The sequence below is a fragment of the Suricata suricatta genome, chromosome 3 (genome assembly GCF_006229205.1).
Source record: "Suricata suricatta isolate VVHF042 chromosome 3, meerkat_22Aug2017_6uvM2_HiC, whole genome shotgun sequence".
NCBI lineage: Eukaryota > Metazoa > Chordata > Mammalia > Carnivora > Herpestidae > Suricata > Suricata suricatta.
The window spans coordinates 137,218,119-137,244,464 of record NC_043702.1 but is presented as its reverse complement, the minus strand read 5'-3'; the positions used below and the strand labels follow the sequence as shown (position 1 = coordinate 137,244,464).

At 44.8% G+C, this 26,346-nt stretch overlaps 1 protein-coding gene across 4 annotated transcripts in view; it reads left to right on the top strand.

The window, feature by feature from the left end:
* PROX1 (prospero homeobox 1) overlaps positions 1–26,346 on the top strand; it is a 52,496-nt gene that overhangs the window by 13,385 nt on the left and 12,765 nt on the right. For all 4 annotated transcript variants that reach the window (XR_003906858.1, XM_029935281.1, XM_029935279.1 and 1 more), the window contains 2 exons: positions 3,576–3,683; positions 10,349–10,543. Coding sequence is in view for 3 of the 4 variants with exons in the window: in XM_029935281.1 (XP_029791141.1) it covers positions 3,576–3,683; positions 10,349–10,543 (303 nt within the window). In the remaining variant the exon portion in view is untranslated. The remainder of the gene's footprint in view (positions 1–3,575; positions 3,684–10,348; positions 10,544–26,346) is intronic.

The window sequence follows — 26,346 nt, the reverse complement described above, 5'->3', positions numbered from 1 at the left end:
GCCGGTGTTTCCTACTTGACTTTTAGGGAGAATGTTTAAAATACTTAAAGTTAAGGAAGGGAAATTGGTAATTTGAAACAAAAATCCAACTGGAAAACATGGCCTAAAAATGAATTTCTAAAATGTGAAATAATTCATAGACATTTTTAGAAGTCTCGTGAGGCCAGAGTAATTCTATTAGCTGCATTAGTTGTGGGGAAAACATTTATATTAAAGACTGAGCGGCTCTGGGCTCCTACCCCCACCCCCACCAAATTATTAAGTAAAAAAATTTTTCTAAATTTCCACAAACGACACACCTTTATGTGCTGCACCTCTTAATGGAGAAACAATGCGTTCTCTCACTTTCATTAAATGAGACAGGTTAGGTTTTTTTCTCCCTATTTAAGGGAGAAATGCTCTTAGAAACAGCAAATCAGAGCAAAAGGAGAAAGCTAAAATTCTTTGAGTTTCAAAGCATTTTAGAAAATGTTAAGTAAGGAGCCTCAGTCCAGCTTGGATGGAACTGCAGCCTGTAAAAATCTCTAACCACAATTCAGGGTTCCATGGGAGGGTGGGGGAGAGAATTCGCCTCCTCTAGCCCTCACAACATATCCTTGCACTTGCCTTTTCGCCGCCTCTGTTCCTCTCCCGCCACTGCTGTTAGGTAAGGTGTGCTTGGTAAACAGACAGCACTCAGATTCTCGGGTTGTGTGAACACCGCCTCAGGTTCAGCCGCAGGACCCCACTTCTCTGATCTTTTTTATTCCTGAGCAGATGTCTTTCATTAATTTATGGATTTATCATCGTTTCTTTTTTCCCCCTTTTTCTTTTTTTTCTTTTTCTTTCTTTTTTTTTTTTACACCTGGCAGCTGTCTCAAGTTTCAGCAGTTATTGTCTATTTTGCATTTCACATAGAATTGAATGTCATCTGTCTTCACAAAGCTATGGCTAAGAGAATTGAGGCAAAGCCACATGAGCTGCTGGGACGGATCTTGTTTGCACTCCATCCCCCTCCCCCCACCCCCCTTACCTCCTTAATATTTATTTGTGCTCATTTTCTTTCCTGGCCTTGAATGGAGCTTAGCTCGTGTTCGGTACAGCTGTATGTTTACTGAATCTATTCCATCATGAGTCATTGTGCGTGTGTAAGTATCCTGGAAACAGCTAGTGCTTTCTTGGAAGAACAGTTGCTTTTCAGCACAAGCACTTAAAAGGGAAATTAACCAATTGGTCAGTTCAGATTTATTTTGAGGAAGAAAAAAAGGATTATCTAACTGTTGGCTTTTAAATGTTTCATTAGCTATTTTTAATAGTTTATTAGAAACATATATTTTATGGGAATTTTGTCTTAATTACACGATGAGCAAGAGATACGGATTTATTCTGTGTTCCATTTCAACTGATCAATTCTAAGTATTACCGACAGGAAGCATTTTAAAGCAAAACCGGCTTGGAAACCCAAATTAGAATAATTTTGTCGTGAAATAAAAAGCCCCTAAATCCTGATCAAAATAAGATGGAGAGTTTGTTTTGTTCTGGTTTTTTTTTTTTTTTAATAAAAAGAACAAATATCTCTTAGCATCATTGAAGAGTATCCGAGGCATCAGGAAGTTTCGGTAGCTCTGTCCCTGAGGACCACAGCAAAACGGCGTGTTTTGCAGGAGACCAAGTTTTTAAAAATTTGGTACTTTTCCCTGCTACGAACTGCGGTGTGCAAGGTGGTTTTTTAATCTAGCCGTCTGAAGAAAAGATTAGAACCCAGACCTGAGACTGTTTGCTCAAGTTTGGACTTGCCTGAAACTCTTATCATGAGGCAATAGGAGACAGCTTGCAACTATTATTTCACTTATCCATTTGGACAGATGGTCCTGAAGTGTGCTGGGCTCCTTTAGCCTTGTCTGTCTGTCTAATGGAGGTTACTGGAGGGCCTTTCAGCTCTTTCCTTGGCACAAGAAGTATGTCAGTCATAAATTATCGTCTTTGTGATCATTAAGGATCTGAAACAAAAACACAAGTTCGGTTAAGCTGCTTTGGCTTACAGATATAAAATCAAAATTTCTTCCTTCGGTGTTTATTCTCCACGGGGGCAGGGAGGGGAGCCCGATATTTCACGTTTCTCTTTACAAACCAAGGTGATCTTTTAAAAATCGCAGGATGTTAAAGGGGATGTTAATTGATCAAATCCTCTGCGGAATATTTGGTTAAGCGCCCTGTTATAAGTAGTCAAGAGCTTATCGGTATTAATTTGATTATGCTTCTCTACTCGCTTCCTGGTTTCTCTCTCTTCCTAAGATTGGTCGTGCTGTTCTTGATGGAGGTCATTTAGAAACCTTGACTTTTCCTAAATATGTGTGTTTTTTGGACCTTTTGTTCACAAGGTGTGGCCTTTTTGTTGGGTAGTAAAATGTGTGTGTGTGCGCGCGCACACACAAGTGCATAATTTCTTTTCTTTCCTTCCTTATTTTTCCCAGACTCTCTTTTAAGAGAAAATCCTTAGAGAAGCTTCTAGGAAGGACCCTTAATTGACCTTGTGGGGGACCACATTGATTTTCTCCACGTGCATCTTCATTTCTGATAAATTATAAAGCCATTAATTTGCTGAGGAAATGGCAGGGCCAGGCTGCGGCACAGATGTGGCCAGAGCCGTCCCAGCTCTGAGTCTGCTGAGGAGTGCCAAGAATCTGGGGGAGAATCAGGAAGCCTGGATTGTTATGGTTAGCCTCACATTCTCTTGGGAACTGTTTTAGTTGCTGCTGTTTACAGATCTAAAAGGTAATGATGTTTCCAGATAAATAGGCCTTCTTATTTTGGGTAAGTGGCCATTTATTGATCTGCTAACCCGCATTTATTGATTTGTTAGCCCTGACCACTGGGCCGCTCTCAAAGGAGTTAACTATAAATCCAGGAGAGGCAAATCATATTTGGTTTTGGATCGTTGTTTTAACAAAAGCGACACCCCTGCTCCCTGCTCTCTCTGTGCCAAAACCACCCCTCCCAAGTTCTAGCTATTATTTAAAAGGAAACAATTCGAAGGATATAATAGTAAGATAGGAAGAAAGTGAGTCAGGATACTCCATTAGATTAGCACTAAAAGGTAAAATGTGAAGCTTGCCTAACAGTGTTCAAAATAATGCATTTTATATTTTCACGCACATTAGGATAATAATTTACCGTAAACTGCAGAGTGTGGGGAGAAAAGCAAACAACTGTGATTGCAAAGAAGAAAAAAACTGTCACGATAAGAGGTGTAGAATACACGTTGGGCACATTTGTCTCCTTAGCAACAAGTGAACATATAGATAGCATAAGGACCTCAAACTAGGGGGATGTTTTGCCACTCTCACCATGGAGTAGCCAAGATTCTGCAACTACACCATCATATTTGGCATTCTCTAACAAACAATGGTCATTTTGAGCAAGCACAGCTAGGTAGTGAGGGATTTCGTGGCCAGCGCGGTTTACCTTCCAGAATTCCCACAGCTGCTTGACAGGCCTCCAGATTCCTTGGAATGGGGGGATGGGGGATGGGGTGGGCGGTGGGTGGTAGGTGCTTATGTTTAAAGCAATTTTTTCCTTAACCAAATGCATCCTACATGCAGGAAGGATTGTCACCCAATCACTTGAAGAAAGCAAAGCTCATGTTCTTTTATACCCGTTATCCCAGCTCAAATATGCTGAAGACCTACTTCTCCGATGTCAAGGTAAGGACAGTTTTCAACAGTAATTTTTCGATTTCTGTGCACGTGGGAGTGATTTGAACTCTTGGAAGTTAACGGAGATGAGTATGAAATCAACTCACGAATACACCTGTGTTATTGATTTAATGCACTTGTTATTTTGCCTAAACTGTACCGGGCAAAGACCAAAAGCCCGGTATGAAGTCACGGAGGCCTCCAGTGTGATCCGGGAAACTTAGCCTCTTGTCTTTATGTGTCCTAATAACTCCTTGGGAAGAAATTGCGGCCAGTCCTGGATGGGTGTGCTTTAGAGAATGTTTTGTTTTTGTTTTTTTTCCCCCCTCCTCCCCTGAGCAACAGTAAACTGTTTCTGTTTTCGTTTCTGTTGGTTTCCCCATATTTGTGCTTATGAAAGCAAACTCTAGCACCTCTTTTTCCCCCTGTCGAAAGGAGCGTACATTGAAATTCTCTACGCAGTAGCTGCTTAAAAACAAAAGTGATGATTGTCTCTTATTTACAACTTAATTTGTTGTTGATGTAGAGTACACTGAGCATAAGGAGAATGAATAAAGTGACAGATTCAGGACACATTATTCAAATGAGGACATGAAAGCTGTCGGCCTACAGCTGCAGCCTCCCTCATTCTACAGAATATGGGGACCTCCTGGTTCTGTGCGCGCGTGCGGGCGTCTGCGTCCGTGTGTGTGTGTGTGTGTGTGTGTGTGTGTGCGTGTGTGTGTGCGTGTGTGTGTGCGCGTGCGTGTGTGTGCGTGTGTGTGCGTGCGTGTGTGTGTGTGTTTTAAGTAATTGTTTGCAACAACTTGATGTTGTGTTAATCATCTGCAACTTTTTAAAACATAGATTGGGTTTTGATGATGATAATGACATGCATGGTATCATTATCTGAGGAACTTGATAAACATTACATTAGCTGAGATTAGTTTATTGGGATTGGGTGCTTTCCCCGCCTTCCCCCCCCCCCCCGCTGCCCACCCCCATATGTACAAGTTCTTATTTCTGCCACCGAGAACTCGGGAGCTGCCAAAACAGGCTTGTTGCCCCAATGCTCCCTCCGTGCAGTGTGTTCTGTGCCCGATGCCCATTTGCCGTGTCGGCCTCCTTTTGCAGGCCAACTCATTTCAGTTTCCTTCGCTGATGTTTTATTTGGCCTTATAAGAAAAGTTCTGTTTTCCCTCCTGTTAGCTTTCGAATTGTGTATCAACTTCAGCCTTTTATCTTTCTCCTTCCCTGGCTGAGCTCCTTAAGTGGAAGGCATGTTTCCTCCCCACTCAGGGCCAGCAGCCTGGGCTGGATGGGAAGGCACGGAAAGGCAGTAGCTTGAATGGTCGTTGAGGATGATTAAAGCACAGTAAAGGCTGAGTGACACAGCAGGCCAGGGGAAGGGTCTGGACTTTGTGAGGGACCCTCTGAAAAAGGGACCATGGAGGGAGTTTGTCAACTTGGTGAAGACCGGACAGCTCTGGAGCCTAGTGGAACCTGGCAGACTCCTTTCAGCGGTTCTCTGAGCACTAGTTCAAGGAAAGGGGGACATGGAGGAGAGGGAGACGGTGTTATTGTGCACGTGTGTGTGTGTGTGTGTGTGTGTGTGTGTGTGTGTCTAGGTGCCCATGTTACCACCTCCACTACTCTTAGTGCAATGGTCTGCAGTGCTGTGACATAAAAGTGGCCATACCTTATATATTTTTTAAAAAAATTTTTATGTATTTTATTTTGAGAGACAGAGAGTGAGTGGGGGAAGGGCAGAGAAAGAGGGAGACACAGAATCGGAAGCAGGCTCCAGGCTCTGAGCTGTCAGCACAGAGCCCAATGCAGGGCTTGAACCCACGGACTGTCAGATCATGACCTGAGCTGAAGTTGGACGTTTAACTGACTGAGCCCCCCAGGCGCCCCCACCTCATATTGTTTCGTTAACACTTTACATCAGAAGGAGGCCAGAGAGATTTACAAACTGCACACATAGAAATCCCTCACCTACCATTGAAATGCAACCGCCTGGAGGGTAGAAAGCAGCCACTCGGACCCAGAAACACTATCTAATAGTAGATGTAAATATTAGAAACTCCCTCACGCACAAGCATGTGTGTGTGGGGGTGGGGGTGAGGGTGGAAGGCAAGTATGGGGGAGATTATTAATCTGTAGTAGTTAATCTGTAATCTTTATAAATACTCTGGAGTGTAAACTGACATGAAATTGTTCCCATTCCTTTAGAATACAACTAGTAATTCAGCTTTGCAAATAGTCACTGTGTAAACAACAATTAAATACTGGGGTGAATATTTTATTTAAAAAAGCACCAATATTCACATTATAGATTCCATCCATACTCTATCCATACTAGGAGAGAAGGCTGTTAAAGTATACTTGAGTCTAGTTAATTCCCAATTATCCCCTCTAATGGAGGGGAAACAGGAGGGCATATAATGCATAGCAGAAAATCACCAAAGGTCACTTCTCTTTTATTTTTGGAATGAATTATACATTTTTAACTTCGCTAATTCTGTTTTTCCTTTGGCTAGTAATAAATGAATTTGTATTCCCTGGGTCTATGCTGATGATATCAGAAAGGCATGCATAGAAAGGAAAGGATAGTCCAGGCATGGTGTTCCAGAAACTTTGTAGAAAACAATGGCAGAGGATTCGTAGATTTTTTAATATTAAGGAAAGTCCAGAATTTGATTTGATGTTATATTATATTATTATGTTATGTTAGGTGTATATGTATCTATACTACACACATACCTATTTCTAGATACAGATATATAAATGTGGATTCTTATTTGCAAGACTGGAATAACTAGATGTTTCTATATATATGACAAAATTTAGATTCAAGAAAACCACTACAGAATTAGGAGACACCTAGAAATTAGAGGAAGCACCTTAGGAGTTATCAGAAGTGACACTCTGCGTCACCTATCTTGAGAAAGACACGCTTATGTGTCTGTGGACCAAGTAATACTTGTCACAATGACACAAGCCTACACTTGATTGTGGCTGCGTTCATCTAACTGAAAATACCTAATCTTAGCAAAAGATACCTTTTCAGACCATAAAAGTCATTTCAAATGGGGATCCGTAGTATGGCAAGTGGGGAAAAAAATGGGAGAAACACCACCAGTAGAAAATATTTTGTTTCATGAGTAAAGTGCAGCCCAGGTGTCATCAAAGACAAAGTTGCGAGATGGTGCTAGACCAAGTGAATCCTCTGATCAGCCCCAGAAGGTGAGCCCAGCCAGGGTGATCCACCCTCCCTTGCATTTTCCTTTAGGAATGGATACGGCGCGTCACTCTCCACCAGTGACTTCCATTTGGGCGGGAAGTGAATGCTTTAAAGTACTTTGCAAAGAAAGAGGTGGAGGAAAACCTCACACAATTCAGATACTGGCTTGGTGAGAGTTTTGCAGTGATGATAGGGAGGAAGGAGGAAACCAAGGCTGACTTGCTTTCACTCCTCGAATCAGAATCCAAACAGAGTTCCCTGTTCTCTCGGACTCCAACTTCATTCCCTCACCTTGCCATGTGGCCGGACGAAAAGCTCAGCTCATCAGGGTTTCGCATCCTTTGGGAAGAGCAAGGGGGACAAATGGGAGAGACGTGCCGGAGATCAATGGGCCCCAACATCTTCCTGCGCGCTCCCGAGTGCTGATTTTAATGTATCAACTAATAACTCTTAGACCACTAAGGACAACAGACCCAGTGCCATTTTAGCTTTGAAGAACAGACGCTCACAGCTTTTCACGCCGGCAGTGTTAAATGATGTATCTCTTTCCCTCCACCCCTTGAGTCAACTGCTGCCTAGCCAGATTAAGGTGTCAGATTGATTTGTTTTATACATCTTTTGACCATGCTCATTGAATATTTAGGAAGTTTCTTCAGCCCATATTGAGGCTGAGATGTCCCGTGGGAAGCATTAATCAAAGTCACAGAGACTCACACACTGTGGAAACACAGCCTCTTTATTGTAGCGATTAGTTTTTGCAGTAACACATTAACACACTACAGAGGTCTCCTTTATAGAACAATTGATTCTTTTCTTGTAAGCCACTACAGAACGGGGGAAATTAACTCTTTAAAGTTTAACACTTTTTCTCCCCCCAACGCAAATATCTGGAAAAGAGGGGGCCTGCTTTTGCTTTTCACCAGCCACTAAAACAGAACAAATTTCGGTTCGCTCCTAGTGGAGGGAAACCGTGTTCTTCAAGCTGTTGTGATGGTCATTTCACTTGTCTTGTGTCGGGGGAGTCTGTTGTTTTTGCCCATTCTTTCTCTCTGGTATTTCCATTCTCTAACAATAAGCTTTAAATCTCCCTTTATGTCCCACTCCTAAATAATGGCAAGTGCACTTACTTTTTTGTCCTCCCCCATTAGGTCATTCATGACCATTCTAGAAAAAAAACACCCTTCTATTTTTTTCCTCTACAGTACTCTTGTCCATAGGAGACAATGTCTTGTAACAATGCAGAAGCCTAATCTCCATGTCAAAGCAATTTTCATTCCCCAGTGCACAGCCTGCTATCATTTTGTAATGTTTTGTTTCTTATTCTAAAAGAATTAAAAAGGAACAGTAAGCCGTCACGGGGGCCTGTAGTCCTTATCTCAGTGTCTGGAAATTTGGACAGTGTATTTTACTGCTGAGATAAAATGGAAAGAACTCCAAGTTCAGCAAATCGTAATGGGTTTAAGTTCTATTGAAATCGGCAACCAGAAGATCAGATAAGGGGGGGTCCTTCAGTTGTCTTTTTAATCGGGTTCCCCGCAAGGCTGAATAGAGACAGAGCAGACACACAGAGTGAAAATATAATTCTTGGATAGGTTAAGTACATGTTTGAACTCTTGCAAGCAGAAGCGATTTGCTGATGACTTAATCATTTTCTGGTCAATTATCTGTAAGGGCCCTTGCAACTCCATGGCAATTATGATGCAAGTTGGCCTTTTGGGAGAAACACCAGTCTCCCTGCTTCTGTTTCCTTGTTAGGTCCATTCTCTGCCATAAATTTTCATTCATTTATTATCTTTGCCAGTATAGAAACAACTTTCTGTGTAGCAATTACAGCCCCAATACACACTTTTGCTGTCATCCTGTTGGAGTCTGGATGTTCTCATGGCCAGTGTTTGATAAGTGGTCTTTGTTGATTTTTGATGAATGTACATCTTTTTCTGGGGGCCCAGGGAAGGGAATGCCTGTAATGACAAAAGGCAGGGGGTTGTCTGTCAGCCCGTCTGATATAAAGCTATGGATTTATTGGTTTTGACTTGGCAAGTTGAGATGCATCTGTCCTTTACGTGAACAGAGGATTGTCAATAAGAAGGGTATCGTTTGTGGGGAATCCAGGAAGACGTCTTCATTTAAAAGGTCATCGGGAAACCTTGGTAAACAAAGTTTTAAAGCCTAATCATGTTATGGTAACTTGACATTTAAAAAAAACGCAATATAGTTTCTGTCTATGCCGTCTGTGTGCTGCGTCTCAACCACACCTTCTAAACAGCACAGACGCCAGCAGAAAGGGGCACGGGTCTTACTCAATGCTGGCCATGGGAAGCGTACTAACAAGCATGGTGGTCTGACCAGAGAGCACCAGATGTGAGTACCGAGGGCAGACATAGGTGGAGTCAGAGCTGGATGGCCAGAGGGATCACCCGTTTACCAAAAAATAAGCAAATGCCAGATTCCTCCCCTTTTGCATGAAGGCTGTTTTCCAGCAGTGTACGAGGCAGTCATGTGATGACACAAATTCTCATTAAAAAAAGAAATCATGCTACTGGTGAAGTCATGTGGTTTACCATGGTACAGTTTCCCCCTGCTATCCAAAAGTAGAGAGTTCCTATGAAACTTTTCATAAGCCAAAATGGCATAAAGCAAAGAAGCAATTACTGTTAACTTATATGGGGAAAAATTTGAGCGTTCTCAGACCCAAAAAATAACCTCTCAGACTTTTCTGATAGCCTAGGACACATCTCGATAACAGATGCACAAAATAAATCAAATAAAGCACAGATGCTCACAGACACAGTTCAAAGCTATGGCGGCTTGAGGCTGAGACGCTGAGCCTCGTTCCTGGGGAAGCAGCTTGGGGTGGGGGGCACTCTTGCTGCTCGGGGTGCGGGCTGCCTCCATGAGGGTTCACTGCAACACCAGTGCTGCCTGCTCTTTTCCCTTGTCGCCTTCTTTCTGAAAAGCCAAAACCCTCTTTGGATTTCTTTCTGTTCGTGAAACCAGGCACTAATGTAGGTCTTTTCGTAAAAGCAAAATGGCGGAACATGAACTTTTGAAGAGCAGGGGAAGCTGTACTTGAAAGTAACAACTCTTCCCAGGGTTCTGTGGTTTGAATGAATTTCCATAAGCAGTACACACATACAGTTTGTTCCACTGAAAGATGAAGAACAATGGTTAAACTAAGATTTTCAGCTTAAAGGAGATCAGATTTAGAATGCAAGTTTGCCATTTGACATGTGGAGGGTTGGGACAGGATTTCCATTGTTGACAGGCTTTATGATCCCTTATAAATGTATTACTGCTTTCACCCCTCCCGCCACCATTTTGGTGAAATCAAAAACACACCCATCCAAGCAAGGAGGAGAGGAGACCTGTAAAAATACTTCAAAATGTTTTCAGAATAAATGAAGAAAATGGTGATGTTCTTATCCTTTCCAACATTTAAATTTGACAGTTCAACAGATGCATTACCTCTCAGCTCATCAAGTGGTTTAGCAATTTCCGCGAGTTTTACTACATTCAGATGGAGAAGTACGCGCGTCAAGCCATCAACGATGGAGTCACCAGTACTGAAGAGCTGTCCATAACCAGAGACTGTGAGCTGTACAGGGCTCTGAACATGCACTACAATAAAGCAAATGACTTTGAGGTAGGAACTCATCTTTATTGTTTGGTCATTTCCCTTTTCTTTTTTTAAGAAATCTGTTTTCTTTAGCAGTGTCTCCAAATCTGGGTTAGCCTCGTTGCCTTACACAAGCATGTCCCACTGGGGTAAGAGGTGGGGCAGCAGTGAGGAGCCCCGCTCTGTGGTTCCCCCCCCGGGTCTCGAGGAGCTGACCCACTTCTACTTCCTTTCCCATTCCCCAGCTCGGCCGCCTGCATGAAGACCCATTAGCCACAGAAAGAGGGAACTGGAGAATTCAAGGAAAACTGCAGCAAGGAACCCACATGCAGTGCTTCCCTTTCCAGAAAAGAGGTCCCCCCTCTAATAGGCCTCTTTTGCTGTTTAGGGTCTGGCATGCCACTTGGGCTGACATACGCTGTGTGCTAGGATAGCCGCAAAAGTTGTTTTCTAGAAAAATCTGGAAAGGTTGGCGGGGGAGTGATTCCGTGGTGTCTGCTTTAATCAGCATGTATTGCCTTCAGGGAAGAAATGGTATGAGAATTTACCAAGTGCGTATTATGAGAGAGTCATCAACATCTTTTGTTTTTGTTTTTGTTTCTGTTTTTGTTCTTTTGGGGAGAGAACCTGGTGTATTTCTTTCGCGTATGTGTAGCCTCGCAAGCATGCTGCTCCTCGATCATACTCTTACGCATGCATACGCATGCGCATCTACAACATGCGTATTCTAGATACACACAAAGCAGTGTAGACGAGGCCCAGAAAGCAATAGCTATGCAACAGTGAAAGATGTGTGGCTATGAGTAAGGTGTTTCTTTACTGGCTAATGTGGTGCCTCAGCAAACATTTTTCATTGCAACCTGATGACTCTCCATGAGACAACACTAGCGAATCTCCCAGTCCTCACAAAGGCATTTTGCTGAGCCCGGCTGGCTCAGGCAACAATAGTTGGAGGTGGGAACGTGACAAGGGTTTTTCAGGCTGAAACCCCGATGGTGAGTGTAGACGGGCCGTGGCCTCGCAGAGTTGGTCCCTTTCCTGCTGTTATCTATCTTGAGGACAGGAATTTGGTTTTCTCCCACATCTGCTCCTACCAGAACGTTATATTAATAGTCTTGCTTTCCTCACATAGATAGGCACCCAGAAACACCCAGGAAGTTTGCAACTTCAGAAGAGAAGGGCATCTTGGTTGAAACTTGCCAATAAAAGGATTTGTCCCTCCCTGCCCACCCCCCATCTGCCCATTCCGTTGGGGGCCCTTCCCACACTGTTTTTAGCAGTGCAGATCGGGGATGGAGGCTTACCAGGCACCGAAGGTAGGAGCTTAACCGTGGGAGAAGTTATGGTTTTCCCTTGGGAATTTGAACCTTGGGACTTTCCTTGGAAGTGATACCAGAAGTCACCACTTTACCTTTGTCATCCCAGATGTTTTTCTTGCCAAATGAGTTATGAACAAGGTTTTTCTTTGGCTGACACATTAACAGTGGGGATCCTCCTTGTATGACTTCACTATCTTAAAGTCTGTGATTAAAGTGCATCGTAAGAGAGCTCTGGCTGACGAGCCTGACGGGACACGCTGGCAGAATTTCTTTGAAAGCTGACAAGTAGGACTCTGGCTAAATATCGTAAAGAGATCTTATTAAGAGTTTCGTTTCTTTTCCTCCCCCTTTCTGGTAAGTCTGTGGTTCTACACTTGACCCAGAGAGAATTCAACTGTGTGCTAGTGAACTCTTTACGGCTGATCACGGCAAATATTTGTTTGGCAGTGTGCGTCAGGCTTCATAAAAGAATTGCCCAAGGTTCGTGGATGAGTTCTGTGTTTTGGCTGTGTAATATCCTTGAGAGGTCCAAGCCTTACAGGGCACATTAGGATTTTTAGGGTTTTCGAAACCTTACCTGGTTGGAATTCAATCCCCTGCTCCCAGCACAGGGGCCAGAATGACACAAACAGGGGCGGCTGGCATCGAGAGGTACCCAACAAGCTGCTCCATTTAGCATCATCTAAATCCTCCTTTAATATGATTAACATCTGATATTTCTCTCTTTGTGAATCATATCCACTTCCAGCCAGGCCACCTCTCCTTTATCTGCAGTGTCTATTTTAAGACTGCTTCAGCGCAAGGAGTATGGGGCCCGGGGAGCAGTTTTGTCACTTCTCATGTGACTTCAGACAAGTTCTTCGTCTATTCTGGGTCTTTTCCTTCTCCAGTAAAAACTAGGATCTTTCAGGAAATGTGGTAAGAAGAAACGCAGGAGCATGGATTCTGCCCTGCCCGCCCCCCCTCCACGTATGCACGGACCCATAGCCACTGCCACATATATGATCACTAAATAGCTTTTAAGTTAGCCTCCCAGCTTGGCGCACCTACTAACTAGAGCTTCAGATCAGAAAGCCCCTTTTCTGTGCGCTTGTGCATGGAGGTCTATGCTTAAGTGAGATGCATAAAAAGCCATGGATCTTATCAGTGTATCTTTACCTCCGTGGGCCATGGCCACGAGCCCCAAGTAGACCCAGCACATCACGCTGACTATCTCAACTGATACTGTGGGCACTGCTTGACTTTTGTATTTAAGTTTCTGCTCTTAAGATCAGGCAAAGTGAATTCGTAGTCTAATAGGAGCAAATGAAGAGGTTGGTCACGTAGGAAACTGGATGCCTTTTTTCTTTACTGATTTTTTCTTTTTTTTTTTTTGAGAGAGGGAGGGAGAGAGGATGAGCAGGGACAGAGAGAGAGAGACAGAGAGAGAGAGAGAGAGAGAGAGAGAGAGAGAGAGAGAGAATTCCAAACAGGCTCTGCACTGTCGGCCCAGAGCCTGATGTGGGGCTCGAACTCACGAGCCACAAGACCATGACCTGATCCAAAATCAAGAGTCAGAGACGCTCAACTGACTGAGCCACCCAGGCGCCCCTATTTTCTAATTTTTAAACGGAGCTGATGCATGGCAGAGGGACTTCGAAGTTTTGTCTACTTGATGCCCAAAGATCTCATCAATTTAAAGGACTATATTAACCCAATTGACTATTAGCTGGTCAAGTAATAAAACAGCTTATTGATTGCATTTTTAAATCTCCCAATCCGTGGTTTGTTAACAATAACAAGATAGCTACCATTTATTGATTATATCCTGAGCAGTCTTCTAAATGTCTTACCAATATTAACTGATTTAACAGGAGCAAGAATAATGATAGAGTTATTAATGCAAGAAAAAGCTTAGTTTGCCTAAAGCTTTCTACTGTTTTTAAAGTAATTCTAAACTAGTGGGAACAGGTAGAGGCAGGGAGGGAGAGGGGTGAGGGAGAGCAAGGCTGGTGCTTCCCCGTAGCTGGGACTTTCTCCTTCCTTCTTTCCCTTCTGCTGCTTGTCTTTTTTCAGCTTTCTGCTCCCTCTGCGTCCGCCTCTGTCATAAGCTGGCTGGTGGCACCTCTGTCATTGCTCAGCACCCTCCCCCTCCCGCCCCTGCTGCTCCTGGCTCTCAAGGCCAGAGTGGTTGCTGACCCCTGGCCTACAGGAAAATGAAGCAGATGGGGAAGCTTTATCACTTGTGAGGAGGGAGTGGCTTAAATCTCTCTCCTCCTCTAGACCCTGCGTTTCCTGGCCTTTATGAGTCAGGGCCTTCTAAGTGACAGGGGAGCTTGCTCTGCCTTTTGTATCAGTTTACACAATGGCCAAGATTCTTGGCACAGCACTCAGGCTCAGTGTGGTGAGAGCTTGAGAAGACCCAGGGGAAGACACTGAAGGGGGAGGGGCACCAACGCTCATCCACTGGAGCCGAAGGAGAGAAAGTTGGCCAACCCACCCCGGGGGGTGGGGCACCTCGCTTCTGAAGGTGAGTTTGCAAAGGGATGCAGGAGAGGGGTGTTTAATTACAGGCTGCTTGTTTCACTCCTACTTCTCACGTTTAATGAGATTGGCAACAATAAATTTGTCTTTCCAGGTGTTATGGGATGTATTTCCATGCTCCATTCACACTTCACTTTGAAGGGGTTCCAACATTTTTTTTTTATGGGGAGGGATGGGAGGCTTGGGATTCCTTCCCAGTTTTTAAATCATACTGATACTTCTGACTTTAGGGGCATACGAGCTGCAATTTATTACTTTTTGGTTTCCCTTACCACTGTGGCCAGAAGGGAGGTAGTGATGGCTGTCAGTCTCCAAGGCTGCACTGAACGCTCTCTGTCTTTCTCCAGCGCCACAGGGTAGCTGGGTCTCCTCAGCAGTCAGCAGGCATCCCTCATGGGCCTCCTGGTGGCGGCCATTTATCTGTGGGCAGAGTCCACATGCCCTGTGAGACTGACTCGCCTCCACTGCCCTCACTAACGACCCAGGCTTGGGGATGGATGGAAAGCTTAGAAATAAGTAGAACAGGGAACCTGACTCGCTGGTTAGCGGATTTGTACATACCATTTCCCAACACACTGATATCCCACCAAGCAGATGCTCCTCCACGGAGCCTGGGCTTCGATGTTTTCCTAGGTGTCACAAGACAGCCAAGAAGGGTGCTTCCACAGACCCGCTTCTGGGCTGTCCCGCCTTCTGCTTCAAAAGAGAAAATTAAAAAGCAGCACCCCCCACCTCCCCACCGCAGGCACACACACTCTGAATACACTCTCTCCACCCTGCCCGCCCCATGGCCAACCACCCGCTTCCCACCCAACACACATGGAGGGAGATTTAATGTATTTGGAAATCTCTCATTCACGTTGTCATCTCTTTAAAGAAAAATGAGGACAGGTGGATTGAGGAAGCGCTTCCCTCTGCTCCAAATAGATACTTAAATATGAGCGATCGCTTGGAAAACTGGCACATGAGTCAAAACCTTTTACTGCTGTTGCAGTCTTTTGGCCCTAGAGCCGCCGAGCCGTTTGAATGATCACATGACACACGCCCTTGGTGGGTGGCGAGGAGAGAAAGAGACTCTTAGCATTTCTTCCCCTGCCAGTCCCGCCACTGACAAGCCAAATTGATCTTTTAAGAGACTAAATGAATGTTCTCTAAATATACGCACACACATGGCTGTCTGGGAACATATCCCTGTACGGAATGATGCCCTGAACGGTGAAGGAGGGATGGGTAAAGACGCCCGGCCTCAAGGTGGGCTTGAAGGGTTGGGGGGCAGGGGGCAGAGGCGGGATTGTGTGCAGACCAGAGCTTCCGTTTTGCACCGTGTGTCCTTTTAGGATTCAAGGTGTTGATCAGTATAATGAAGCGGGCCCATTGATTTCTCATCTGTTTGGTAATGTCATTGCATTTTTAGCTCCCTGCGTCTTTTTTGTCATTGGGTTACATTCAAGCCCAGTAAGATCAGCTTTAAAACCTCCTTACTCAACAGCTTTATTAGTTAGAGCATTCCATGACCTTTCTCAACATTCTTAAAGAAAAAGATACAGTGTAACGTCGCTTTACTTTGCTTATTGTCCTTTGTTGGGGTGAACAAAGCATTTTCTACAGTGGCGATAGCACATAATTATACAGTTTTCAATGGCAGTGTCTTGGCACATATCAAAGTTCAGAGGAGCCTTTAGAAAAAAAAAATGTTTTGTGGCAGCCTAGGGAGGGTCTCATCTTTCCTTCAGAAAATAGTTCAAGGCCCTTCTGTCAAGCTTCCCTACTTAGAACTTTTTCTCCTCCTGCTTCATAAAGTTTAAAGCGGATTCAGTGGAGTTCTATGATCTATTTCCTTTGAAAGATTGTTCCTCAGCACAGAGAGGCCTTTTGACTTCAAGAGTTCACAGATTCATGTCTTTAGGTATCATATGTCTGACCTTACCAGTTACTCCATTTAATGTCGGAGAAAAAGCCTCAACCCTTTGTGTTTGTCTGTTTTGCCTCTGTGAAATGATTTGGTGAAAAGACCATCCTTTTTAACACACCACTGAGAGGCCGTCTCTGCTGCAACACACCCTGTGGCTTTTCTCTCTTTAAAAAAAAAAATTGTCCTTGTGTTTTGTGTATGGATGAGTTCACAGTGAGAATAGAATTATACAAGGGCAGACGCACGCACAAAAAAAAATCTTTTGCTTTCCTCCCTCCCTGCCCCCCCCCATGATCTATTGGCTCTCTCGGTGGCTGTACCCCAACAGGAGAAGCCATTTAGCAAACACAGAGGTGACAGCCGCGTTACGGAGATGGCAGTGGGTTTCCCTTGCTTCGACCTACCCCTAAGGCCTTCATAATTAATTGTCCTTCAGAGATGGGGGAAGTTCAGAGACAGTGCGCAGAGTGAGGCCTATTGTCTGACATTCACGTCTCCCTCCCTGCCTCTGCTCCTTTTCTTCGCCCCACAAAGGGTTATCAGTAGGAGAAGGGGGGCAAGTTCTCTGCAGAGAGCCAGCGGCTGGCGGTGGCTGGAGCTTTGGGTGGGATGCTAGCATTGTGTTGGGCCCCGTCCTGGATGAAACGTCTGAAGAAGTTCTAACAGCCTTTTGGAAGCGAGCCTGTTTATTTCGTCTAGATTAAACAGACTCATTGAGCAACCCAAAGCATGTTCGGAAGTTGGTGATCCCTTTACACATGGCAGAGAGTGTTTGAAAGCAAATTTCCTCATCTACCTCCCACTCCCCGGATTTTATTTCACCGTAGTTGTTTGATTCTCTTTTCAGCCGTAGGGCAGAAAAATACAGTGCTCGTTCACTCCTTTCTCTTAAGTATCTATCTCAGTGTAAATTTGCAAGCATCAGGTATTTCTTGCCAGCATCCTTTCTGGGGAAGCATAGGGCTTTGGTTCTTGAAAGTAGAGCATTCTGGTTCAGAAATACTGTATCACCTTCAGTGACTGCCTTAGGCGATCTTGGGGGCTAGTTGGTAACGTGACTTAAGGCTAGTGCAATCTGTGTGTCCCCCGCCCCAACCCCTGCTTTTGGCTGAGACACAAATAGAGATGCAACGTGGAGACAGCTATCTGAGAAGTAAAGGAGAAGGAGGGCCATTAATGATTATTATAACTCTGTTCCTGTTAAATAGGGTGAAGCCAAGAAAAACAAATATAATTGTTCTTTCAAAGAGAGTGAATTGGCCACGTTAGAAAGCCTTCAGATCACCTCACCCGAGTGTTCACGGTGTGGAGGCTGAAGAGAACTATATTGAAAGGAAATCTCTGTGTCTCTCAGAGCAGTCCGTCCAGGAGGAAGGGACCCATAAGGGGACCGGCCCCCGTAGCTCCTTGAACAACTTCCACCATGGACCTTGGGGCATTGAAAAAGAACCTGTGTATGGAAGTTGACACAACTAATATAGTCATACCAAAAAGGGAGTCATAAAAAATTAAAGTTATTCTTATGAATCTTTCATCAGAGGCAGTGAAAAGGGACACGAGTGTCGTCTAAGTCCTTTGTGCCATCAGCTCTTCTTCCGGGCTCTGGGCTATTGTTCCAGCAGCTCCTCAAACAGACTTTCACTTTCAAACTGACAAAAGTCACTTAAAAGCTAGACAGCTGTACTAACACACCCACCTTAGCGAGCGGGAGCCGCAGGCAGGTGCCGGGCCCTCTGAAGAGACCTCATTTCAAAAGGGCAGGGGCCGTTTCCTCCTGCCTGCGTGATGCTCTTGCGCTCACGCGAGTGGGACCCTTCGCTGCTAGTTGGTGTCCCCCACCTGAGGCCCCCTCCCCCTGCATTTCTCTCGCCTTGTTTTGACAGCATGTAACATTGCCATCCATGAGAATATTGTGTCTCAGGCGGCATGGCCAGGGTCAGGTTTGTGAAAGTTTGATCACAGAACTTAGCAGAAGATGGGAGGGGTTCCTTCCTGTCCCCCCTTCTCGTGCTTCCCTTTCTTCGGCCCTTCCCCACCAGTCTAAAGCTCTCTCCAGCTTTTCAGATTTCTGCTGCCTCCTCAGGAGTCACTCGGGTGGCATGAGAAACACCCACCAGTGACGGGGCCGAGCCCGACCTCCGGATTTAAGACCCAGCCAGAGACAGAGAGGTGGGTAGCTCTGCCTGCGTCCCTGGCCTCGGGGCAGCAGCCGCCGTGGGCCGTGGCGAGTCGTCCCCGTGTGTGCATTACAGGCCCCCCTCCCCTGTCACCTTGTGTACAGTCTGGTCTGTGACACTGATGGTGATTATGTCATTATTTTGCTCTGGGGGCCCTGGCACATCTGCAGAGCCCGGGCACATCTTCTTTGTTGTGCTGGCACACGTCCCACACCACAAATGCTTCATTAGCCCTGCTGCCGGCCTCCTTGCCAGACGCGAGTGCCCAAATCCAGGCTTCTTTTTGCTCCGTTCTTTTGTGTAGCTGATGATCATGTATTCATCTTCCCGGTTCTTCCCCATTTCCCTCGACTTCTGAACTCCAGATGTCCCGGTTTTCTTGCCCAAACCACTCTGAAGTCTACAACGAGAAATGGGGTGACTCTACCCCCTCACCCATCCCCAGCCCTTGCCGCCTTCCCACTTTTCCACTCCCCAAATGAACAGTGACTCCGAATGGCTTCCCCAACGTGAGGACTAACATTTTCAAACTTGGAATTTGAATAGATGGCAAGGGACAGCCCCCAGTTTATGATGGTAGACAAGGTTGGGACTGGGAGGTGTTAGATATTGCTTATTGGACGAATGCCTTTCTCTTCTGTCCCCACCCCCTTCCACCCCTTGGTTCCTTTATTTGCTTCTACATGTTGCCACATTTTACCAATTTTCAGAGAGCAGTCTAAAATGTGAGTACAGAAAAGATTCTTCATGCTTGACTATGCATGTTACAGTTGTCTGAGGTTCTCTTTTCTCTGAATGGAGTCTTCGTCTCCACTCTACCCCTTAACCAAAGCGCCCCCCCCCACGTCCTTCTGTGGCCCTAACCTCTCCAGCCCCCAACAATGACCTATTATTAGATATTTAAAGTGATTAACACTTGGCTCTTTGGGAAAGGAGCTGAAACTTTTCTCTTAACTTGTATTCTATATATTTCACAGAACCATAGCGTTTGTTCAGGGGTGCAGGTTTCTCTATTAATTGCAGTAAATTTCAGAGTTTAATATCTTGGGCTGTGATGGGTGCTACGTAATTGGGATGTTTAATTCCCCCTTAAATTTGAATTAATTGGTCTGTGTTAGCATACAATGAGTAGCTTCCCCTGGGGAGAGTTTAACCAGTTTTTGTCCCCAACCACCGCCACATAAGATGTTTTACTGTCTCTGTCTTTGAATAAAACAGATTTTTTTTGTTTTAAGGATTAAGTTCATAATTTTATAGGAATCACAGTCAGACACTAGACAAAGACATCAGTAAGGAATAAAGAAAACTCCCTCTAAGGAATGAGTTGTCATATTGTAACACACCTGTAAGCTTTCCGGTCGCTGAGCCCTGTTCCGAATTTTAGGAACAACCTGGCCGGCAAAGTAAAGGCAGAGGTGGTCGGATCAGGAGGCTACCCAGGCCCAGGCAGGAAGCCCGTCAGGAGAGGCTGGTACCTGTCGTTGATGGAGTCATTTTCAGAAGACTCAGGATGTCCCCAGAACATTCCCAACCTTCCATTATTAGTTCATTATGGTTTTATCACCCATGGGTTTATTTAAACCTTTTCTTAAACCTAACTACGTTCTCAGAGTACACCACTCCTCAAGATAATAAATCTCTAAATTTATTACCTGCTGTGAAAATTGTATCTTCTTTTTATGGCTCTTAAAGTGATTTGCCTGGAACTCCAAAGGGATCTCCCTTGTTATAACATCCTGGGATTTGTGAACAGAACTGTGGCCATATTCTCCATTTCCTTTCTGATTTTATAGACTTTGATCATTCCTCCCTCTTAATCTTCATCTCTCCAGATTAAGGGGCTCTAATCCTTTTTAAAAGTCTAATCTCATACAGTAAGTGGGCCGCCCCTGATCATTTTAGCTGCCCTTCAGTAATGCGCTTCGGCATGAGTGGGTCTTCGTGAGGGACAGTGCAGTTACCAGACAAGGGGACGGAGAATTCCAGCTGTGGGCGGCCACGTCACGCTTTGAGAGTGATTATAACTCTCTCACACACACCCAGCGGGATTTGTTTTGATTGTCCCAAAAGTTTATCCTCAGAAGTTGGATTTCTTGAGTAGCTTCTCAGTTAGCACTTTTTGGTTAAAATGATCCCATGAGGCCAATTTATGAGAGTCTTGGCAAGCATCCTGGCAGATCCAGCCAGATAAAAAATGAGCAGATCCACCATACTGTCCGGATGTTTTCAGTGTTGTTGTAGATAAAGCATCGGAGTGTTTGATGTCACGAAGACATGGCCTTAGTCTTGGGTTTCAGCCTATAAAAATGATAACTACAGCAAGGAAGCTCTGTTCTCTAAATTATTCTCAGGCAGGAAAAAAATGTTCACTTATAAGTAGGTGTTATTTTATATAAAAGCATCACCTTGAAATCTGAAAAAGGAAATCCTTTGGGGCGTTGTTGCCGTGTCAGTGGTCCTGAACTAATAATAGAGTAGAGGGGCGCCTGGGTGGCTCAGTCGGTTGAGCATCTGACTTTGGCTCAGGTCATGATCTCACAGTTCGTGGGTTCGAGCCCAGTGTTGGACTCTGTGCTGACAGCTAGCTCAGAACCTGGAGCCTGCTTCAGATTCTGTGTCTCCCTCTCTCTCTGACCCTCCCTTGCTCACGCTCTGTCTCTCTCTGTCTTTCAAAAATAAATAAATGTAAAAAAAAAATTTTTTTTTAAATAATAGAGTAGAACTGAACTAAGAGCATGTAGCCGGGAACCAGTCCCTAGGATCAGGTCCCAGCTCCGCCACTTTCTAGCCTAGAAACCTTGGCAGACGTCCTACCCACTCTTGCCTCCATCTCCTCATTCTCTAAAATGGGGGAAATAGTAGCAACTATCTCACAGAATGGTCTTGAGAATGAAATGAATACGCATGACTCTATTAGCACAAAGTGCCGTATAAGCATTTGCTTTTATTAAATCCAAGTAGAAGGTACCTTGTTGCCGTTATCAGTAGCTCAACTATTGCCCCATTTCCTGCTGGCCTTACAAAGGCAAACAAACGAACAAGCGAAGAGGGAGTTCTTGTCAGAATTGGGACAAAGAGTCAATGCAAAACTGGTTTTAAAAAGAGAAAGTGATTCCCCCTGCCCGACATGTGGCTGTACAGGTGACACTAGCCCGGAACAGCTCCAGGATTCTGGAGTCACGGGGTCTAGATGGGATGAGCAGCAGTGAGGTGATGGGGTGTGATGAAGGGCGCACAGGATGGGAGGGTCTGGTTGTAGCAACACCTGCCTTTTGGGGGGCTCTTCTTTGCTCACCTGTGAAAGCGATTTGATTGAACATAGAGCTTTGTCCTGTCTCTGAAATTCTGTGATTCTAGAATAAAGACATTCTGCATTCTCTAAATAAATCCCAGGCATGGCACAAAGCTTTAAGCGGTGATTGTGGAGCCCCTAGGAATGCAGATGGCGCCCACGCGGGGCCAATTCCACCCTCGTGGCTCTGCTGTGACTTAATTATCTCAGCGAACCTCTCTAGGGTGCCCGTGTCAGTGTTCTCCCAAGGCCCTCTTCTCAGATCTAAATCTCAGCGGTGCCCTTGGAGATGCGGCAACTCCCTTGCTGAGATTATAGGAACTAATTTTTTTAATTCATAAACATTTGTTGACTGGATTGGCACTAGTCATGATTCTTGCTGCTCACTTTGTTGTGTTCGCTAGGGCAGCCAAATAATGCGGACATTTGTCCTTGGGGCCCTCATGCAAGTGGGTTTTCTGGAGATGGTATGGAACTGGTCAGACTAAGGGACCATCCGTACACCTGCTCCCACACGACTTCCTGTGTGCCCCACATCGACCCAGACCATTGGCATTTGTGATGCGCATTGACCTCTGTTTAATCTACAACACCTTCCTTCTTTCAGCACAGAAAAGAGTTGATTCAGACAAGTACCTTCCTTCTCAGGTGAGGCTAGTAATTTTTGCAAAAGCAAGGCCACCTTTTCTTTTAAGGACTCCCAACGTGGCGGCAGTCCCTACGGGGAAAGTCTTTTCCGTTGGGATTTTGTATGTGCTCCTGTGTGTGGTTGACAGGTATCAATCTTCCTGCAAGTCATTTGGATACGTATTGTTCATCTTTTTCTGGTCATAGTCCCCAATGGCTATTTGGGGGGGGGGGAAGGGCTACCATAACATTTTAAAGTAAAATCTGGCTCCACAAGTGACTTTTAGTAAAAGGTAATAATAATGTTGACTGAGAACATGTGTGGGGGTTTTAGTGGCGCTAACGGTAAAGAAACAACCAGAAGCAGGAGTAGGTGGAAGAAGATGAAAGTCTCTGGTTTCAAGGCCGCTGTGTTTCCTTTAATATAGAGATGATTTTCAAAGGTGTCATTTTCGGTGACCTGAAGGTACACAAGGTCATCTTTATGTAGACTCCCATAATACCTTTCAGCAGGGCCAAGGCAAGAGCCAAGTCCAGACACCACCCTAAGACCCCCCACTGTGAATGTTACCTCCAATTAGCTGTTGGCATGGGTGGAGGGGGCTCCCAAAGGCCCCTGGGGCCATTCTGGCATCTGTTTCTCCCCTTCTCCAAACTATTTACCTTTCTTGAAAAAGGAATTTCAAAGGCATTCACAAGCCTTTAGGTTGCTTTGATATACAGCTCATCCTTAGTTTTGCAAAGGGTAATTGTGGAGCAATTGTGAGCAAGGATAATTGTGGACCAATAGAATACTCTAGATGCACAAAATAGAATTTTCTCTGCTGGGACAAAGATCTTTCAGTCAAAACCAAAAGATGGGACTGTGGTGTTGAATCCCAGTGCTATGTCAGAGCAGCCCGGATATGATTTGGGGCACACCCTCTGTCGTTAGCAGAGTGGCAGTGTCTCCCAGGATCCGGTGTTCTTGGAAGCACTCTTGATTATCACCCGCATCTCACCGTGCCTTTGCCGGTGCTCGTGGTGAGCGGGGCTGTTCTCCTCGTCTTGCCTGAACTCACTTCCTGAGTTTCCCCCTGGGCTCCTCTCTCACATGCTCCATCAGCAGGAACACAGGGCAGCGCAGACCAGTTTCCATGTTAGCCTCGGCAAAGCTTAATTACAAAGATAAACCTGCTGCAGAAAACAATCACGTAATGCATTCTCGAACGAAACAGGAGTAACTGTGGATTATCTGTGCCCCAGCTTCCTTTTGTGCAATATTGGAGAGTTTATGTCTTGTTGTTTTTGGATAATCTCCCGTCCAAGAATGGCACCAAGCTTGGCCCTATTTATCTTACCACCTCACCCAGTAATTGTAGCAAAAGTTAAACTTTAAGCACGATCAGCCAGTCTTGAACTCGGATGCCAGTGGCACATAATTCGTGGGGCTGCCTTAAGGGAAGTTAGTCAACAGGGCATGGTGACTGGTACGCTGCTTTTTTTTTTTAAATCTAAGTATCGAGCTGATTCATTTGATGTGTTGTGATGGAGGTACAGATCCCTCCATCTTGTACATTTGAATATTTAGTGGCAGGAGAGTTCCTCATGAAAAGCTCCCCACTGAGGCAGAGCAAGACTGAAGTGTTCCTGGCCCTTGGCCATCTCTGGGCATGGTTTAGCTCTGACCCCATAGACACAGGCAGCTTTAAATGCATCTAGGGAATGGCGCAACATTGCAGGTTGAATTTGGGTGAATCCATCCCAGCTACCCAGCAAGAACAAGGAGTGTGCTGATCCGGTGAGACACACGGGATTAGTGAAGAATGAAAGTGCATTCAGGAGAATAGTTAGCCCTCAAGTTTGGCTAATAGCAGAGGTTGGCAAACTTGGGCGTACGGGCCAGATCTGGCCCACAGCCTGCTTTTTATGACTTCCAACTCAGAATGCTTTTTATATTTTTAAAAAGTTGTAAACAAGAAGAAGAACATGCAACAGAGACAGAATGTGGCCCACAAAACTTGTGTCTTTACTATCTGGCCCTTATCAGAGAAAGATGGCCAATGCCTGGCTCATAGTTTGGAGAATATGAATCCTCTACTAGTCCTGAGGTTCCAAAACTCTCCGATTCATTGATGAAATAGTCTTGGTCCAGCTCTTACTTGAAGAGCCCCCCAGATGCATAATTCTAGCAGAAGGCTTCCAGTCATTTTTAAGATCTAAGAGTCTTTTCATAGTATCTGGGGGGTTCGGAGATTGGGGAAATTATTAGACTTTAGTTTTTCATACTTTGTCCCTGATTTTCCTTCTGGTTAATTTTATTCGTTTGTTTTGTTTGTCAAAACTTGGAGTCACTCTTTGACAGAGTGCAGAGTTTGGGAGGGCAGGAAAATGGACTCCATCACCAGAAATAACCTGACAATCATTGTGTTTCCTGACATGTACACCACCAGAACTTCCAAGCCGTTTTAATCATCTTCGGCAAACCAAATTTCAGCCCCCCAAAACAATGTTGACAGTGTCATAGAGTTTATTATAAACTCTATCATAAGAGTTTATTATATAGTACCTCCTTTTCTCGGGATATGGAAGAGATGGCTTTATTTATCTTGACATCTCTACACAGAGTTACCAATGGAACGTTTACGCCATTTAAAAAGTATACACAAATTATTAACAGGTAGAGTAGATGGTAAGACATTCGTTTTTATTATCGAAAGTCACAACTGTTCAAAACACTCAACTCCAATGCGTTTGTTGACAATTGTATGGCGTTTTTGTCAGTACAGATGTTCTGAGCATCTTAAGGGTGTAGACGTTTTATGGTGCATTCTGTATTTTCTAAAGAGCCACTTTGAAAAGAGAAAGACTCAAGTCAGGTGAGGAAACCAAGAAAACGCTCAGGCCATGCCTCTGGGCTTCCTTCACGCTGCTGTCAGAGAGGCCCAGGCCAGGGTGATCCCGTGGAGGAGCCCCTCATCACCCATGCTACAGCCCACCTGTGATGCTCTTTCATGGAATTCCACTGTCCGATCAAGGTGGATCCTTACTCTCCCTCGTTGAGGTTTCCCTGTGACTGTTCCTTCTTTTTATTACATTCCCGCCAGTGGGCCAATCCCCCCGCATCTCCTGGTTTTGCTCCTCCACCAGCATGTGGACAGACTGGTGTGGCACTGGAGGACGTCAGGCGGTTTAACTCGGAAATGTCCTGCCACAGGCTCAGTGTCTGTCCCTGCCGCAGTGACAGACGGAGAGACATGCTTTCCTTTTGCCACTTTCTCTAATTATCCCTACAGCTCTTTCACTCTGGCTGGGAGAAACCTGGGGGCCCTTGTGTCCATCCCCCACCCCCAGCCCTCGCACATTAACATGACATTGAGTGGTGCGCCCAGAACTGGAGCAGGCTTCCGCCAGCTGAAACCTCTGATCCCAAACCCACTAGAGAGTTTGGCTTTTGGATTTTGGCAAGAAGGCCTGTTGCCCATCAGGTCAGCATGAATAAAGATTTCTTTCTTCCTTTCTTTTTTAAAGTCAAGCACCAACTGACACTGCCCCCAAAGCTCCCCTTCTCAAGACCGTTTAACCCCTTCTCCCAAGTACATTTTTTGTCTTCGGAACGCACAGGATTTTGTTTTCCTTTTTTGCCTGGGAGACAACCAAGAAATCTACTGTATGTAAAATCTGAAAGCCAAATCAATTCTAAGCCATCTTATCGTTTTTAAAGTATGTTTATCCAGCTTCACAGTAGGAACAAGCAGACTGTTTGAAGGCCACATACTTTTCAAACCTTGGTTGCAACACGTTTGCCCCGTTTTGAAACCGTCTTTATCTAGCCGAGAAAACGAAAATCTATTTGACAAAGTGGCACTCTGGCCAGTTTATCTTGCAATATGGCTTTAGCTCACTGAGTCTATTGATTTCCTTAAATTAATGTTTACAGAATGCTACTGAATTTTGCTCAACAGAACATTGTTCTTTTGAAGGTTTGTAAAAAAAAAAAT